Source organism: Dendroctonus ponderosae, unplaced genomic scaffold (genome assembly GCF_020466585.1).
Source record: "Dendroctonus ponderosae isolate FM_Combo_2020 unplaced genomic scaffold, Dpon_F_20191213v2 Dpon_F_20191213_3, whole genome shotgun sequence".
Taxonomy (NCBI): Eukaryota; Metazoa; Arthropoda; class Insecta; order Coleoptera; family Curculionidae; genus Dendroctonus; species Dendroctonus ponderosae.
The window spans coordinates 7,112,248-7,131,599 of NW_026018508.1; the positions used below are offsets into that span (position 1 = coordinate 7,112,248).

Here is a 19,352-nt window from a genome sequence, read left to right on the forward strand (position 1 = left end):
TATTTCTGGAAATAATGCGATTTGAATCCCGCAAATTTGGATAATGGGATTTTCGGAGACGCTCTTTTCAGATTAAATAACAGCGACATTTTGCGACTTCCGGTTATACCAGAAATTGTCTCAACCCTACTTATTTTAAATTAAACTCCTAAATGTCTGTGTAGGAGACGCAATTTTTTAAGCAAACGAGCGGAATTGACTGACACCATCAATTTTGTGAGTCACATTTATAAAGCCGACAAAAATCAGGTTAACGATGGATTTTTGTAAAAATTTCCACGTCTATTGGATCAATTGTGCACTAAAGTTGGTATCAGACTCATCTTCTTGCGTGCTTGAGTTTAGGAGACGTGAATTTTTAAATAAGCCAGCGCAATTGACTGACAACATCAATTTTGAGAGTCACATTTACAAAGCCGAGGAAAATCAAGTTCTGGATGGATTTTTCTCAAATTTTCCATGTCTATAGCATCAAGTGTCCACCAAAGATGCTAAAAGATGCAACTGCTTTCCTGCTTTTTTAGTCTGGGGATGTGAATTTTTATAAAGCGAGCGCAAATACTTTTTTTCCAAAAATTCGCGTTTACGACTTGCGTACAATTTTCAATAAAATATTTCGATTCTCTTCTCCAAAAATGCATTATTAGCGTTTGAATGCATCTAAAGTTTGCCTAAAGTATAATAATTATGAATATTTTTCGATATTTAAATGCATCTGGCGTTGACATGGTGTAAAAATTCAAAATTTTTCAAATTCAAATTCAAATTTGTTAAACGGAAAAAATCCATGGCAAATTATACAATGCGTATAAAAATATTAAAATACAATAAAAATTACATGGGTGCCTTGAGCTTTAATTCGGACTTTACTCAAAAATTGGATATTCGTCCTTCAAACCCTCACAACGTTCCAGTTTTCTAACCGGGTTTAGTTTTCTCAATCGTAACTTTTAGGGACCATCATTTTTTTTAACCGATTTGAATTGCCTAAAAATCCGGTTTTACAGAAGATTATGCTCTTTGCAACCTCGTCTTAATGACCCAAATGGGCTCAGTATTAAAAGAGTTATTAAGAGAAAAACGTCCACAGCAAAACATTTTTTCAAATATTCGGGTTTTCGATCTCAAATGCCCTGAAATTTTGACGATGCCAACATTAATATTATGTTTCTTTCGTTGAATTTCAAATTTAAACCTGAAGCCAGTATTAAGAGAAATAGGCGAAAAAATGCGGCGTACTAAAATAAAATGCCATGAAACTCAAATCAATTTTTCATCAAAAATCTTTCAGAACGCATTTTGAGAAAAAACACGCAAAAAACATTGAAAAATTACATTTTGACCAGCGTAGTTTTTGAAAAAAATAACAAAAAATTTAAGAAATTATAGAACTGTTGAAAATTGAAACTGACTAGTAGCACTTGCCAATGTCTCCCAGAATTTCACTTTTTTTGTTTTATTTTATTTTATATAAATTCCACAAAATTATGCAGAATCAAACGAATCAGCAACGTATTCGAAATAATGAAGTTTTTCCAGTAATTTTTTAAGAGAGAATAAAAATTCTAATTTGTCCACTTTATTATATCTAGATTTCTTTTTCGGATAATTCATTATCGAGTACAATAATGCCTAATTTTGCAACTGAGATTTTCAGTTTCACTCTTTCTTCTTTGAAAAGATATTCAATTTTACGACACCCAAATAATGATAAAATTTTGAGAAAAACTATATTTTGCTCAGAAACTAATAGAGCAGGGTAGAAAAACTGTTCATAAAAGTTATTGGAAATAAAGAAAGGAACACAAGCAAGCATTATACAGGATGTTCCATTTAAAATAGGGAGGTTTGACAACAACTTCCGGTATAAACCGAAGTCGCATAATGTCGCTGTTATTATCTGAAAAGAGTCTGATGTCTCCGAAAATGCCATTATCCGAATTTGCAAGGAAGCAAATCGCATTACGTCCCCAAAATATTCTAATGGACGATGACCGTGAGACACCCTGTATATTAAAGGGTTGAAAGTACAACTACCAGCAAGTCGGAAAAAAATTATTGAAAAAACTTAGGTTCTCAATCTAACTTTACTCGAGTTATTCCTCATCATTCTCGCTCTTTATGTTTGACAAATAACCACTACTACCACTTTTTTTATATTGTTTTTGAATAACAATAGTTTTATTTTTTAAGGTAAAAAACGAATTGGAAATGGTGGCTGACAAAAGAAGCAACTGGTTAGCATGGGCAGGGCTAGGATTAATGTCCGTCCAGTTTGGAATCCTCGCACGACTCACTTGGTGGGAATATTCCTGGGATATCATGGAACCCGTTACTTACTTTGTCACCTATGGGACCGTTATCGCCACCTACGCTTACTTCGTACTTACTAAAGAGGTATCAGATACATGATTAAACTCAATATTTATATCGTCTTCGCAAAGCTAAATAATACGTTTTTTTTTATTCCAGGAATATATTTTAAACGATGTAAAAAATAGGCAACAACTTTTAATTATGCACAAAAAAGCTAAAAAGCTGGGAGCAGACCTTGCTAAGTATAACCAATGGCAATCCGAAATTCACAAAATCGAATACAAATTAAATAAGCTTAGAAATCCTCTTAAACTTCACTTACCCAAGAAATCACCAAGTGTTGTTGAGGATAAACCGATAACACAACCGGATATTCAAAAACCTGCAACTAATGTGGAACAACCGACAAAGAAAACTGATGTTGAGCAATGATTACTGTTGGTTGAAGGAAGTTGTTGAACGACTTTTTTCTAATATTTATTTTTAATTTTTAGGCAACCCATTATTTCAATACCTACTTTCCTTCATTTCATCGCTTTAGTAGGCAACTTAATTTGTTCCCATAATAGAACATTTTAAAGTGGTAAATTTCCTCAAGACTTGAATACTTATTTAAGGAAATACGCCGAATTCACAATTTATACTGCCTTTAGATTAATTTACTCAAGAAAAGCTGATATTAAAGTAGTACACCGATGTTGAGCATAGTTGGCTAAGTACATACTTGCATACTTCACCAATTAAAAGCTGAATCTCCTCAAGGAAAAATAATGGCATGAATACATATTCGTTAACTACACCTCGCCCAAAGTAATTGTTTGTAAATACCTTAAATATTATAAAATGTGTTTATTAATGTAGTTTCATTTTTCAAAGTAAAGGTAAGATCTTTTTTATATTTACGTGTTAATTACACTGAAACTCAACATGAATTGCAAAAGATCGGGTATTTTTAACTTTGGATTGAAGGAGTTTGTTTACAAAAGTTACATTGTTTCATACATATACAAGATTTATAAGTTTGTCATAATGTTTAAGACCGACCTAATTTGAGACTGAAAAATGATTCTATTCTAAAAAAGATTCTATTAATGGGTACATGTTTTTTCTGGACAAATTAAAACAATGCGATTTGAAAAGTAAGTTGGCTTTTGATCCATTTGTATCATTGCGATTACTACGTTAACTGAGATCATCCCTGACACAATCAAGAGTGAACATCCAACTATCGAAAATATTATTACTGTGGTAAACAAATAGATTATTCAAAATGTTTCATGGATATTAAATAATTTGAATTTGAAGATTTTTTAAGCAAATTTTTTATAATATTTTAAAAAATAATTCTAATTTAATTGTTATAAGATGTATATACTGAATTGATTAATAATTTTGAATGATGATTTTTCCTGTAAATCGATAGGAAGGAATACAATAAACGAAAATTAGCTAAGTTTAAACGAAAAATAATTTTCGGATTTGCCACAAACTAACATTTTTTCAAGTTCGAATTATTGAAGAATATTCGAGTTATAAGTAAGTAAACGAAAGTTATATTCATATATAAGGTTAAATTTACAGATTTAAAAAATATATCTGTACATATACATCAGACAATATATGTGCGATTTACAAATAGTATTGGCCTGGACGGCGTAGTGAGCAAATTTAAAATAGATTTTTTTCCTAAAATTGTTACATTGTATCTATAAAAAATACATCTGAAATTCCCTGTAACTCCGACCACTAACTAAACCAACCTTACCGCTCTTGATTACACCTGGGTAGCACTGTGTTGAGTTGCTCTTTTGAGTTGTTGCCGGTCTCTGAGTTAATGAGTCATAACTCATCACTCATTTATTAAAGCGAATTAAAGCTTTACGGGGCCCGAGACTGGAATTTTATTATCTAAAAAAACACCAGCTTATGTTTTATAAGTAAAGTTTTTCCAGCAACAGAACTGAGTTACGGCGCCGGTGCGTGGAGTTGGCACACCAATCCATTTGCGCAGCACAGTGCCAAGTGCCAACTCCTAGAAATTCACTGAGGTACCCAGGTTTACTCTTGATAACCAATATTTAGTAATACCGGTGATATTATTGTTTTCCAAATTCCTAGAACAGATGGGTTCCGTTTTCACCTCCGCCATAATAAATGAATACGTAAAATGTGGATCAGTAGGAAAAAGTTGAGGGAAGCAAAGTGACGAAGAGTTGGTTGTTAGATGTTATTTACAAAGGTTATAGCTTTTAGAGATGAACTTTCTTAAAACGAAATTGAGCTACGATTAAATACACTCAACAATGGTTTGATGAATTTGTTTATGAATGTTCAGTCAGCTTCCTCTCGTCCAAAATAATAACTGGCGGTTTAGAGATAAAACGCCAATTGTTCCCACCAATTTGACATTTAAATTTTTTGCAGCAAAATTGCCAGTTTTAACAACTCTTCTCTATCTAGGTTCCACTAGCGATACAAAAGATTCAATTACTTCATGACAACTTAACCAATTGCGAATAGAACCACACAAATGTCTAATATTTTCGGCAAAAAAAGTCCCACTTTGACGGAGGAAGACATTATTTGGAGCAGTACTGGAGCTGCTGTGAAAAAACTGTAAAACTAATGTGAAAGATGTGGGCTGATGATAATCAAATCAAAAATTCAATATTTTCTAAATCCCTTTCCTTGACTTGACTTAGCTGTATTTACCCAGTAAATCCTGCAAAGAAGTATAAGTCTAACTTACAAAACGTGAAACAAAAAGTATACCGTCTGAGGTGCGCAAAATCAATTATTTTTTTATTATTTTTATTATTATTATTATTATTTTTGTTCTGCGAAACTGGAAAAGTAATCCCTCTTCAGTGGCCTTGTAATAATTAAATGTATATGAAGAAGAAAATTTTATCTGTGATTATTTCTCTGAAGATCTTGTCTCTGAAGTATAAGAAATTGCAATTTCCGCTGTGAATGTGGTCACTATTTGAACTGGAAATTATTTATTTGCGATATGAACATTAGATTGACCAAACTAATTTCACCAAAGTATATAAATGTTTACTGAGAATTGGCAGAGGTACAAATATTTTCGACTCGGGTAAAACATACGGAGTAATTGAGGCACTGAACCACGACTATCTGCACTTTTGGCTGCAAAAGCGGATTGTATTAGAAAACCTGAAAAATGTACAATAACATTCTTTTGGCAGCAAATATTGCACCTTTGCGACTTCTCTCGCATTTTAATAATAAAATATATATTCAAATATAATCGTGTTTTTACACATCTTATTGTTTTTTATGGGAAAATATTATCTACTAAAGCGATGATGATAATTTTGGGCCAAGTTCGGATTGTTAAAAAACGCTCAACTTAGGTTTAGTTTAGGAAGAACGAAAAATTTTGTATCATTATTTACTTTTGGATTACAAATAAACTAAAAGGAAAATTGGAGTGTGGTATTTTATTTAAATATTACGCTTCAATTTTCTTATTGTAGAATATACACTCGTAGAACGAGTTAAATTTAACTAAAATGCCGAATATTTTGCATGATATATAAAAGTAAGTTGTTGACTAGATTTAGCTCTAAATATAAACAAAAGTTAAAACGACCAAACTATTGTTAGATACTGCATCTTTCTTCGACTTTGTTAACTGCTTCAAAATGGTATTGCTTCCTCAGAATATTTCGTCTGGCTTAGATTAGGGTCAATAGGCGATCTAGACTTTCATAAAATTCAATGTAATGGTCGAGGTGGAGTCGAGCCACAAAAATGGGGATGACCGTTGAAATTATCCGAATATTGTCAAACGGATTCAAATCAAATCTAGCAAACTGCATTTTCAAGACGAAACTAATAACTTTAAATCGAATTTTAAATGAAGTCCGTCCAAATTCTCGAACTATCTGAAAAACCAGAATGTTTATTTTATTCTGCATACACTTTTACGGCTTTCAACTGTTAAATTATTTAGTTTTGATGGCAGTTTGGAAAAATCGTTTTACATTGATACACTGGCATCAGTCTTGCATTATGAGCATAAACTTTTGAAAATGCTCCATATTTTTATGAACTGTAGTATTGCTCCAACGCACTGTAGAATATGCACATTTCGCTGTGATTCCGAGCTGTTTATTGTATATTATAGATATGACTAGCATATAAACAATCATTTTTCATCTTTTCTATATTGTAAATCGAATTATACATATATAATCTGTTCTCATCAAATACGTTCTAAGATTTTGTATTTAAACCTATTAAATATAGTCGAATACAGGTTATTATAATGTGCTTCCTATAATGAATACAACATTTAACTGCTATCGCTTCTCAACTACTGAATAATTGAAACGTGCAATGAATACATTTTATACTCAATAAAAAATAAAATACGAAATCATACTTTACAAATCAATTAATACAGATACATTTTCTACTGTTTCAAATTATAAAATGTATTTATTTTCAGCACAAAAACGTTTTATAAATATTAAATATTTTATAAATTTAAAAAAATATAAATAGTATTGAGAGAAGCCCAGTTTCAATTGTTGAGTATTGTAAATATCTGGACTTTATGGATGTACCTCCTTACAATGTCGTTGTTGACACTTTTGTATAAGAGAACTAAACTATACAGGTATAACTAGTTGCGCTTATTTTTGATTACATGAAAGTACTAGCTAAAGGCGCATATTGAATATTTGTGTTTGTACCGAGTGTCTGAATGATAAGCTGGTACATTTGCGACTACAAGCGGCTTTCCACTATTTCAGTTTTTTTTTTTCAAATAAGTCTGAAACGAAAATTCGTTTGAAAGATCTGTAAACGCCATTTTATTAGCCTTGATTGTTTTTTTTCCCAATTAACAGTGTATAGTTTATAGTCCAGTCGAAGTAATGATTTACCTCGGAATTCAAGATAGCAAGCTGTAAACTCGTATAAACCTTTATCTTAACATCCTAGAACTTGTCTCAAAATACATATACGTATGCAATAAAAAGTACGGCATTGCCTTTAAAAAAAAGTTAATTTTGGTCTGTCACTTGATTTTGAGACACCCTGTGTCGATTGTTATTATCTTATATATTAATCATTTTTCTATATTATTCTTCTTATTTCTATCTATTCTTCTTATAAGTTTCAAATTAAATGTTAAAACGGGGTGGTCAAAGTTCAATAACCATATATTATAATTGGATATAATTATAATTATATCCAAAATGGTTTAATGTGCAAAAAAATTAAAGAAAGGATGTAGATAATTTAATCCACTTCAATATTCACAATAAATTTAAATTCCGTAAAACTTTTGAAAAGTAGTAGATTTTGAGACAAGTTTTAGGATGCTAAAATAAAGGTTTATACGAGTTTACAGCTTGTTATCTTGAATTCCGAGATTGTTACCCTATTTTGACTAATATGACTGCACTATTATTGTTTTGGTTAAAACACATCCAATTGTCGGAGCCGTACAATCAGAATTATTGTGATTCTTCAAAGTGGAACCGTTAGCGCTTGTTTGAAAATAATATGAATTTGGGAAAATTGATAAGAGAAGATGCGATTTTTTCCCATTCCAACAACAATAGCCAGCACAGTCATTATTCTTCGAGTTTATATAGCTATATACAGGGTGTCCGTTTGAATTCAGCTTTTATTCTGATTACGATGATGTATCACATGTTCAGGTTCAGTCTTGCTGTTTCTGTTTTTGCATAGAGTGCTTTGGAATAACACCCACTCTTTTGTTCAATCAACAGATTTTAGACAGTCGAGTTCCAAAACGGACACTCTGTATAGTGGTGAGATACAGCAGATTATTATTTTGAGACCCGGTACATTGCTCTCCTATAAATTTATAATCACTGAATTCGTGATATTCCAGTGAGAACAAGACGTATAATATCAAGCATACTTATAATTAATGTAGTTATTACAGAATTATATTTATGTATTTGGAAAACTTTTTCTCCGCTTAATGTTTACAGTTTGCCTTATATAGACGATTTTTTGTTCTGTATTGACATGATTGGCTAGAAAGACGCAACACCTTGATCAGTAGTTCGTTTGGAATTTTTTCAGACACTGTTTTAAAGAGTGCATTTCTTGTTAAGGCGTTTGGAAAAAAAGTATTTTAATTTATAACGGTGAAAAAATGAACGCAAACTAGAATAGGTTAATGCATTTTACAGGTTGTAAATAATTTTTCTATGCAATTTCTGCGCTGCAAGTCCGATTGAATGATTTCAGCTACTTTTAACTACATAATTAGTGAAGGCAGTATTTGCATCTACAGAGTGTACCACAAAAACATACCCTAACTCTCAAAATATAATTAATCAAGTCAAAATAAAAGGAAAAGTGTAGCCTAAATCGATTTAGATATGCAACCACTCTTTGCTTCAAGTGCTTAAAATTTCGAAAAATGCTTGTTTATTTCTTCATAGTACTGCAGATTGTGCACCATTGATCGTATATTAGAAATCAACGGAATTTCTTGTCCTCTTTAGAAGCTCTTTTACTTCTTGAGTTTTTCTTATTATTTCTCATTATACTTCCCGCGAAATTATAAATTGAAAATCTGCAGTTCTCTTGGATATAATTATGTGTGTTCTCACACAATATTTGGAAATGCTGAAAAGCTACTCGTTAGTTTCCCAGGCAGTATTCTCATATAAGCTTCAACGTGCTTTACTTTAGCTGGCAAAGAAAATAAAAAAACCATAAAATATGTGCAAACTTATAGCAGAGACAAGATCAACAATCATCTCATTTTCCGACTTTTGCGGTTAGAAATAGTCCTTAGTATAAATTGAGCGAAAGCCAAAAAAGTGTGCTTAGTTTTTGAAAAGGAGCGTACAGTTTGAAGCTATTGGGTCAAAAATTGTCAGTATTTACGCCACTGTTTCAGTTTGAACGATCACGATTTGTACTGCACTTTTGAGCGCACCGAGTACTAATATAACTGATCTGATTTCTGCTTATAAATTGTTTTTATTGCACTAACGAAAACTCTAGCAATCATTAAAAAAAAACGTTTGTCGTTTGCACTTTTAGCTGCAATATATTGAAATGAATTTAATTTAGTATTCTTAAAATCGTAATCTCTTGACGATTTAATGCAGCAACATTTTGAAATTGAATAAACTGAGACTGCAAGATGACCCGATTTGAGGCATTTACAGCAATTTTTAAGCCTTGCAGTTTTAGTTCAATAGAAAATCATGCGAAGCCACGCTGAGTGCTGCACAGAAACGTTAATTTTACTTATTTTTTGATAAGCTGCTTTACTCCAGACTTTCCGGCGTTTGCATCCTCCCGCTGAAGTATTGATTTTGATCATGTTTATTTCATTTTATCGCCAGGTGGTCAAAACGTTCAGCTAAATTGGAACAGGTTGACAAAAAAATTAAATTCTAGTTTGTTGATGCTCAGGTTGAGATTCTGAGTCCCAAATGCTAAAATTTCTATCGTCTAAATTTCTGAGATTAGACCCTCAAAATTCAATAATATCGCGTTAACTGGCGCTTGCAAGGTGCGTTGAAGCCTATGTGGAAATTTGTCTTAAAGTTTGAGCAGGAAGCAGGCTTGTTTGTATTTTTAAAACACCGATACTGCCGATATAAAAAACGGTTTTTTTAGTTAATTTTTAAGTTTAATTAAAGTACAGTAAAAAAACGTTGGTGGGTTTTTCATACATAAAGTTGGTTGGTTCGTTTCTTGCAAAACCTATGTCGATGGTCGCAAGAATTCGTATTTTCCGTAATCAATTATATGTGTAATCGCTTGCACTCTCTTGAATCTTTAAGCCTATTATTTTGTCACAACGGGACGCATTTAATTTCATCCTTTGTGAAAAGCTCTAGAGCCTAGAATAAATCCCTTTAGATCTCTAGATCGTTATTTAATTAAACCAACGCCCATTTATTAGAAGGGATCTTTTTCTTATTGTAGGTCAAAGAAACATATCAGATCCTACAAACTGATTGTTGTTAGTTTATTGGCTAGCAGAAAAAAAATCGAGAGAAACGCTGCATATCTGATATCATAGTCTTTATTATCCGAATTTTAATAGAAATTGGTTCTCTAAAGCTACGTAAAGTGAATTCGGGGAGCGCAAAATATCGCATTCTTTCACTGAAGATTCGATTCTATATGACGTGAAAAAGCATTCAACTACGGGTGTTGAACTGAGTATTTAGTTCGAAGATAACTTTTGTAGATTTTTAAGCGTTTTGGAAACAACTAACAACCGAACGACACTTTGAGCGCTATTTCCAGATGCTACATTTTGAGGATTGATAAACTGGCAAATTGTACATGTGGAAAGAAAATCACCAACTGACTTATTTCACGGTTCCAAATTTCCAAAAAGTTAAAATTTGAGATAAAATTGAGTTCCGAGTTGAGACCCAACCCAGAACGATTCGCCAAAATTGCTTCCAATTCTTATAAGAGGACGAAATACGCGGAGTAGAAATGTCCAAATTTATTTACGGAAAGAGCTACAACAAAGCTGTTGAGATTTTCAACATTTCCTGTAGTAACTAAAATCTACAGTTTTTAAGAAAGTTTATCTTCGCAGTTTTAACACACATCTAGAAGCATGAACATTTTCTGATTCACATATCGCACTTGCTATTTAAGATGCGGTGAAAAACGCACAAAATGCAAACGAGTGATAAAAAACATGTAAAAATTGTTCGAACTTCAAAAACCTTTTAATTCTATTTTGGTGAGTTGCTGTATATTTTTAAAGCACCCAGGTCCTGTTTCAGCGTTTCATTTATTCTCGAGAGCCTTTTGCTTGTCGCAATCAATTTTTCGTCAATCTCAGTTAAGGCTAGCTGTTTTCGAAAACTAAAAGATATTGTATTGTTGATTCTACATGCTATAAATATATTAAAGTTTGTTGTCGAAAATAGTTGTTTTGTTTTTAGTACGTTTCAGAATTGCTTCATCATTAGTTTAGCGAAAAACCAACGACTTTTAAGTGGATTTCAAAATTACCGCCTTTTCATAACTTTTCATAACAATTCATAACCAACAACTGTCAAGTGTGTACTGTCAAAATATTACGTTACTTTCAAACTTTATATTTATGGCTTATTTTGAAGATAGGGGTATGTTTCTAGAACCGAACAACGTTTTAGACTTCTCAAATAAAACCTCTGGAGAAAATGGGATAAACAATTTATGGACTGGAGATTCCATAACATCTTGCATCAGAATAATTTGTAGTAAGTATCCAATTTGATTTTTGCCTCAAGTTGTGCCAAGTGAAGGAAACAATTTAGAATTAAGGTGCTTTTTGAACAGTAGGTATCAAAGCAACAGAAAGTTAGCCATCACCTAAGTGTATGCAATTTTTCCATTAAAGCTAGACCCAAAAAAGTATTTTCCCTCAAATATACCTACCTACTGTTAGCTCTATCTGATTATTAAATGTTGTGGTTGCTCCTTTCCTACTGTTGAAACCTATTTCCAAGTCACAAAATATCAAAAACTGTTTTTACAAAACGAATATCAGTACCTTGTCCTTTCAATTTACCTTCCCTAAACTAAAATCCGCAAATATTAAGGTTTACTGGGAAAATTATATGCATGTAAAGATTTAAGGATATCCTATTGCAAAGAGCGATCCATTTATTATAAGAGATGTTCAGGGCGCCCTTAATATCAATTAATTGAAATTTATTTGCTTACAAATTGAATTTCTGGAATCTACTGCACTACTACGTAAATGAATGCGGGGCTCGTAAAACGGTTCTTTTCTGCTTTTAATTGGGTATTCTTTTGATAATTTCTATGGCGATATTAAGGCCGGTATGTTCGTCGATTTGTTTTGCCGGAGATGGTTTTGGCGGATAGCTGAGCGTGCCGTCGTCGACGCGAAAGCGACGGATTTTTGATGCAAAGCTGTTCTTCGTTAGGTGGAATCGCCGGAGATTCTCCCATAGAATGAGCATGCGCAATATCGCTATTCTGGTGATATTATTAATTTACCGATAAAAGTTCGGCACTGCTTGCTGTATAGTTACCTGGTGAAGTTGTTTTAAAAGTCGGCGCTGGAACGCCGTCAAAGGCAGAAAAGATCAGCGCTTTCCACTGCGGCTAGTTGCCTCGAAGGATAAGATATTGTATAAATAAGTCGCAAAATAATAATTTTTCCTAAGAAAAGACATATTAGCAGTGAAAACCGTTATTAATGTTGAGAAAATCAACCATTGATTCTAAAACCTCTTTTCTAAACATGTAATGCAGTAATAACTTTGTTTATTATTATTATTCTTTCAACAACACACCATACAGACAAGCTTGAATTGTTTTACCAAGTAGGAACTGACAATAAAATTAATTAATAAAAATATCATTATGAAAAGAATTGTGAGAAGAAAGTGATTGATTAATGGAACAAAACATTTTGCACAATTTTCTTTGAGAAACGGAGCGGTTTTCTGAAATCGGCTTCAGGAAATGTCTCTTCACTATTTTCCATGTCTCGAATATACCTGAAAGTAATACAATTATTATTTGAATTGCATATCACGCATGTTGATGTTTTCTTAACGTACGTTTGTGGTATGTTCAAATCTAATTCCAAGTCTGAATTATCCCGATTAACACTGTACAATACATCGAGATGGTCATCTATAAATTTGAAACAAAAATAGTATAAAAACATGAGAAGTTGAGAACTTTTGCGTACAAAATAGCTTTGGCGAGCGTTCGGAAATGCCTACACCCATCTCCGACAAATTCCCACCGCATCAACAACATTAAAATGGGTGTCCATGGGGTGTGCAACCAAAATTGCCTCAAGCGAACGTTGGGAGGCCGGCGCATTGTAAAAGATCGACTAAACACACCGACCTAAGACTTGCTTTTTATGATATAAAAGAAGTATAATTTATTATTATTATGTATTTGTAAGTAATAAATATAAGCAAGTGTAGTTTGGTTATATTTATATTAATTTTATGAGGAATTATAGTACAAAACACTTGTTTTCTAGGTATTTTCTTACTTTAACCGCAGCTAACGTCGATGGAGTTCACTTTTTCGGTACAGATAAAATATTTCTTATTTATACATACGGGCCTAATTGAATACAATAAATCAGAGTGGATATGAATAACGGATACTTAAAAACAACAAGACCTGTATGCTCTTGTATTTTTATGTTATTGATGTATTCGCAAGATTTAAGGATTTACACCCAATAGACGGGCAAAGACACAACAACTACACGAAATGTTTTTTCTCATTCATGACAAGAATGTCCGTCGGCTTCGTCGTTGCCTGTACATGTCGTTACCGGGCCGTTGCCGGTTCATGTGAACACCACCATTTACTTAGCTAATAAGAATATTTTGTCGTGTCTTTGCCGGTCCATTGGGTGTCTGATAGTTTGAATCAGCCTGCAATCGTATAATATTCAATTAAAAATCTCAGAAATGACTGTTATTCGATTATTGATGTCTTTAGCATTTATACATATTTTGCAGTACTTCTACTGAGAGGCGGTTTTATTTTGGTGCAAGTTGGAAGCATTCCAGTTGAAAATGCCTACATGATCATATTTAGGAACATCATTGAAATTGCAGTTACCATTTTCTCCTATGGTTTTATTGGATTTTACCTATCGTTTGGTAAGAAATCATTTCACGGAATCATCAATTACGATGGATATATTGGAAATAAAGATGCCGATCTCAGCGCTGCCGCATTAGGTAAATTTGACTGTGCTACTGATATTTGTAAGTGTAGTTTACTATTTCCTCCGTTCTATCTTCCTTCTTCACTTCCCGTCAAAATTTATATTTTCTTTTACTCTAAACTATTTACATTCAAACATGCTTTAATGGAAAGTTACTAGTTTCACTGGTTTCGTAAATTAAGAGGCTGAAAATATTAGTTTAACGTGTATCACAGAAAACAGTTGACAAAAGTCTAACTGAAGTTAGGGTTATTAGATGAAAACGTATCCGCCCAGTATAAGGCTTTACAAAAATTCGGATCTTGTAATGTTTGTTAGCAAAATAACAATTTTTACATTATCTGGTGCTACCATTTTCATTTTAGTACTTAACACAGTAAAAAGTATTTGAATTCACACTCAACACTGATAAAGTAAAACAAGTTACTGTATAAGTAACACATACACTTTACAAGTACTTTTCGGTGCTTTATAATTTGTTTATCTGAGATAAATTTTGCGGCAAAAGCAAAAAATGGTATATAAAACTCTGAACAGCTGATATATTTTTAATTATAAGTTGTCACAGAAGGGAAAAGCTGTAAGTATATGTGTATTTGGTTTGAGGGGCTTTTAGTAATTTTCAAAACCTTTTTTTCAGAAATACATTCTTAATAAAAATGTCTTTCGTTCGCCTTCATTCTTAATAAAATGACTTGTTTTACAAAAACGCAATTATTTAAAACAAATAACAATGTTTTCTAATGAAATTGCCGCGGGTTTACTAATAGGAGAGCACATCAGAAAAAATAACTCATTGGATTTTTTTTATTTTTAGTATTCTCTTGTGTACAACAACCTTTTCATAGTTTTCAAATTCCAAGAAAAAAATATAATTCATGAAATCCTCACCCTGTGTTTCTTAACTAGGAACTTAACTGACGGGAATATAACAGTTGGGTTCTTCTTTACGCGGTATATCTAATATTGACCAATAAGGGTATGTCCGAGTTCATCCCCACAGCCCGAATAGGGAGGAAAAATACTACTCTTTGGACGAATGGGAATGATAGTGTTCAATAATAATTATTTTGTGTTGTTAATATTTCTAGGTTTTTCCTCTTGCCTTCTTGGAACCGCCATCACGTCAAGCATGTTAGTAGCTCGGTTACATCAAGTACCAATGTTGATCGTAACATTCATATCGAGCGCTTTTTTGCTTCCTACTTTAATGTGCTGGTGTTGGAGTGACTTTGGTTGGATGATGAAGCTAGCGATATTTGATCAGAGAGTTGCCGTCAAAGATTTTGGAGGCAATCTAGTGATTCATGCGCCGAGTGCCGCTATTGGACTACTGGGGGCTTTATTTTTGGGAAGAAGAATCATGAAGCTGAAAGACATCGACCGTTTTTCACTGGGCCATGAATATACCAGCGGAATCGTTACTGGATACTTTCTTATAATTGCTGGCCATATTGGATTTAACATGCCTTCAAATGCTTACGAATCCAAGCACATGTTAAATGACTATATAAGTCGTGTGTCAATCAACAGTTTAATGGCCATGGGAGCAGGCATATTAGTAGTGACTTTGATTTTAGTGATATTAACAAGAGACATCTATAGGTACTGGATAATAGTGAAATCTTTACAAGGTGGTTTGGCTGGTATTGTAACGGTGGCCGCTGGCATAGACATTTACACACCTGGTGTGAACTTTGGAATTGCTTGCGGAGGAGGAATGATTTTCTTCCTCTTCTCCAATCTCATCCATTTCTCTGCCTTAGAGGATTGCTGTAATATAATTACCATATATTTGATTTGCGGCTCTGTGGGATCACTCATACCGCCTCTACTTGGCAGCGGAGAGAACTTGGGACTGACCGGGCCAGTCGGCATCCAGTTCATACATTTGCTATGGCAGTTTATCTGTCTAATTGTAATACTTCTTATGACAGTCATCATTTATCTATCGCTATTCACAATATTATTTGCATCGGGTATATTGAAAAACACATATGAGGAAGCCAACCATCAAAGAGCAAAAATCCTGTATGGTCGATTACCATGGAAGAAATATTTCGACAGACTATTCATGATCAACGGCGCAAGTAAAGAGATATCACCAGAAAGTAACCGAAATGAGATGAACAAGACTTTTACTTCTGTCTAGAATTAAGTGTTAAAATATAGACATATTTTTTTACATGAAATGTCTGAAATTATTTAACTGGAATTAGTAAAAGTGGGTTAAATTTTCCAGCTCCAAACAAGGGGAGATCGGGGCTAGTCCCAGCGGCAAGTTGTCGTAGTCGTTATATCGCGAAAAGTAGAGAGAGTACTGAAATTTTCCAAATTTATATTTTCTGAATCGATTTAGCGATCACAACTTCCAGTTTCCAACATTGCATTTAATTTTGTTCGTTAAAATAATCTGATTTTCCGACTTGCGTAATAGTTTCATGTGATTTTACAAGAAGCAAGGTTGAAGGTAAGAAAAATGCACCTTTTATGATAGTTTGTTATGTTTCATAGATTTTCATAGTTTTTTATTAGAAGCCGAGAAGTTGTTTAAACTAATAAAATAAATAAATGAAGGGATTAGAAGAAAAACCGCCCAAGTGCAATATTTTATCACATAATCAAGTTACTACTAGTAGTAGTTACGATGACTGAATTTTTTATTTTGGTACCCCCTAAACGAACCCAAAAAATAACAATCAATATTAACGAATTTACATTTTGGATTTAATAAAGAAGAATAGGCTTTCTGGTCAAGAATATAAAAGCAGAGGGAAAAGAAAAATCCTTCAGGGGTATGAAGAGACGAGGGTCGTTTGATAAGTCGTGTTTAACAGTGATTGGAAGGAGTTGACCGTCGAATTCGAAAAAAAATGGTGTGCATCACGGCACGCTCGACAGAAGTGATAACTTCATAAATTTATAGAAACCATAAAATATTGAACTTGTTTAACGCATGATGTCAATACTAATTGTATTTTATAATTTTAATATTCTTGTTTAGTCTAATAATTTATAAATGGATCAGGAATAGGTAAAACTTAATTTAATTTCCTTTTGAATGTAAAATATCTTTCTTATTTCCAACATTTAACAATCTTTAACGAGATGTTGTACATATTGCTCTTCTTGGGTTTGTGTAAACTCTTCTTCTTGAGTTTATGTATTTTTTGTGTCATAATTTCTTATTTGCTTTGTATAATCTTTGACGTTCAGCACTAGTTCGTGGTTCATGAAAGCTACTTTGAGTTGATCTATTACTTAATGCTCCTTTTTTAGGACGAAATAGTTTTTGGCGTTCAGCATTACTTAATACTTTTCGCATTATAGCATGTTTTTGTGACTGCTCTTGTGTATGTTGTTCATGAATGTCTGCTACAACTTGTATCTGAATAGGACTAAAAAATCAATTAACTTTGGTGATTGAAGACGTTGTATCTGTTTAAAATAGACGGTAAAACGAGGAAGAGTCATAGAGACAGGATACACTTGACACACTATATGTATACATAATGTAAGCCATCGCGCGTATGTTCAAAAAAAAAAATTCTAACGGAACTAATCCAAGGCTAAAAAAGTTAAACTAAATTGAGAAGATTTAATCATACAGGAATCAAAGGGTATATGAAAGGAAAAAATCCATTTTGATGCGTGGTAAACACAATTAATCATTGAAAATAAGCTATAATAAATTCGTTTTACATATTTTGCAACTATGAGCTGAGCTGAGATTCGTATCGCGTGAACATCAAGAATGCGTTGCGGGATAGAAAAGAAGAAGACGGAACCCATGTTTTCTGAAATAACCGAGGTAAACTCAAACATTTTTTCAATTAAATTCAAAACATATTTATTATATATTTTTACAAAACAGTAATGATGTTTATCATTTTATGTTAAATATGAAAGATTACAAAATAGATATCTAAATATTGATTATTTGTTGTTACAAAATAAAATAACAAATAATAGAACATATTATTGCATTAAAAGTTATTAATAATAGTTGTGACACTTTATTTGCACTTAATCTTGAGCGTTTTTCATAAATTGACCCTACCTTCTTTAGAAAATATTCGCTCACTCAACATCTGGTTTAACAATTGGCTCCGATGAAAATCACTAAACAAGTAGGTAGTAATATTTTACCAGTTCGGAACTTTGAATCGTGCAATACAATGCAAATGGACATCATCAGGGCAGCATCTGGACTACAGACGGAGAGTAAGACATAGGGAATCGGTACCGGGATTGATCGATACGATTTAATTTAATTTAATCTTATCTTGATACGAATTGGCGTCCACAATCAATCAGGCGATTTAAAATAGGTCCAACAGTTTCTCAAAAACTTTATTGTAGTGGATCTTAGGCACAATTTTGTTGCACAACATCGATTGTTAGTTCTTAAAACAATATTTAACGGTACACGGCAATGTGCACTCTCATTTGCAATGATAAATACCCGGTCGTTTGAAGATGATTTTCAAAAGTTTGTAATACATTTTTCTGCAAATGGATGGACGATCTGCATTTTTTGCACTTAAACTGCTTTAGTCTGTATAATTGTGTGTACTTTAATTGGAAATTTAAAAGAAGGCGAAACTCGAACAGGCATTTAGTACATGAGCACCCTTAACCTAGTATTTGCAGTATCTGCAGCTTCTCCCTTGATAATTTGTTGATTCATTGTTATCAGCGCTCTAAAATAAACTGCACTGAACACAATAATATCACATTCAATAATTGATAAATCAAAATCACTGTCAGTTTAATAAAGCAATGTGTATTTGAAAAGTTTATCAGATCTACAGATGCACCCGCACTAAGAGAAAAATGTCGAATTCAAAGTGCATATGTGCGTCCCAAGCCTCAGGCGCGAAGAGGCCGGAGTGGGAGCCGCCGTGACCGAGAAAACCTCCCCTTGGTTCACCCTCCCATAAAAAGTTAACACTTCAAAAATGGAAAAAAGTGAATTTTGAGTGCTGATACTGCTGATCAAGGAAAAGCTTGATAAATACTATGGGGACTCTGCACCATCAATTTTCAATGGTTAAGAAGCGTTACAGCGAACCGAGTTCCGTTGTGGTCCTACCAGCACAAATGACGCAGAACGTTCAGGGCGTCCAAAAGTGGTTCTTAAGCCAGAAATGGTCGATAAAATCCATGGAACGATGCTGGACGATCGGAGAATAAAAGTGCATGAGATGGCTGAGGCTGTAGGCATCTCAACTGAGAGGGTACATCACACTTTACGTGAATATTTGGATATGAAAAAGATGTCCGCACGATGGGTGTCGCG

General features: G+C 33.1%; 2 protein-coding genes and 1 long non-coding RNA gene across 4 annotated transcripts in view; 2 read left to right on the forward strand and 1 right to left on the reverse strand.

Annotated features, from left to right (window-relative positions):
• Positions 1-3,168, forward strand: part of LOC109533996 (calcium uniporter protein, mitochondrial) — a 76,192-nt gene extending 73,024 nt beyond the window's left edge. Inside the window, exons 5-7 of one of the 2 annotated variants that reach the window (XM_048665251.1) lie at positions 2,194-2,397; positions 2,473-2,753; positions 2,811-3,168. In XM_048665251.1, the coding sequence (XP_048521208.1) occupies positions 2,194-2,397; positions 2,473-2,748 (480 nt within the window). In that variant the 3' untranslated portion in view covers positions 2,749-2,753; positions 2,811-3,168. Of the gene's footprint in view, positions 1-2,193; positions 2,398-2,472 lie in introns of both variants that reach the window. The other variant, XM_048665250.1, reaches the window with a different exon arrangement.
• Positions 3,169-3,648: 480 nt separating this feature from the next.
• LOC109533995 (ammonium transporter 2) lies at positions 3,649-16,242 on the forward strand. The gene is made up of 3 exons (XM_019899526.2): positions 3,649-11,570; positions 13,839-14,063; positions 15,142-16,242. The coding sequence occupies exons 1-3, from the start codon at positions 11,432-11,434 to the stop codon at positions 16,200-16,202; spliced, it is 1,425 nt and encodes a 474-aa protein (XP_019755085.2). The 5' UTR covers positions 3,649-11,431; the 3' UTR covers positions 16,203-16,242.
• LOC125503984 lies at positions 12,590-13,349 on the reverse strand. Its single transcript, XR_007281219.1, has 2 exons — positions 12,906-13,349; positions 12,590-12,842 (listed from the first exon to the last, which is right to left on the reverse strand). It is a non-coding gene; the product is annotated as an uncharacterized LOC125503984 (long non-coding RNA).
• Positions 16,243-19,352: the final 3,110 nt, after the last annotated feature.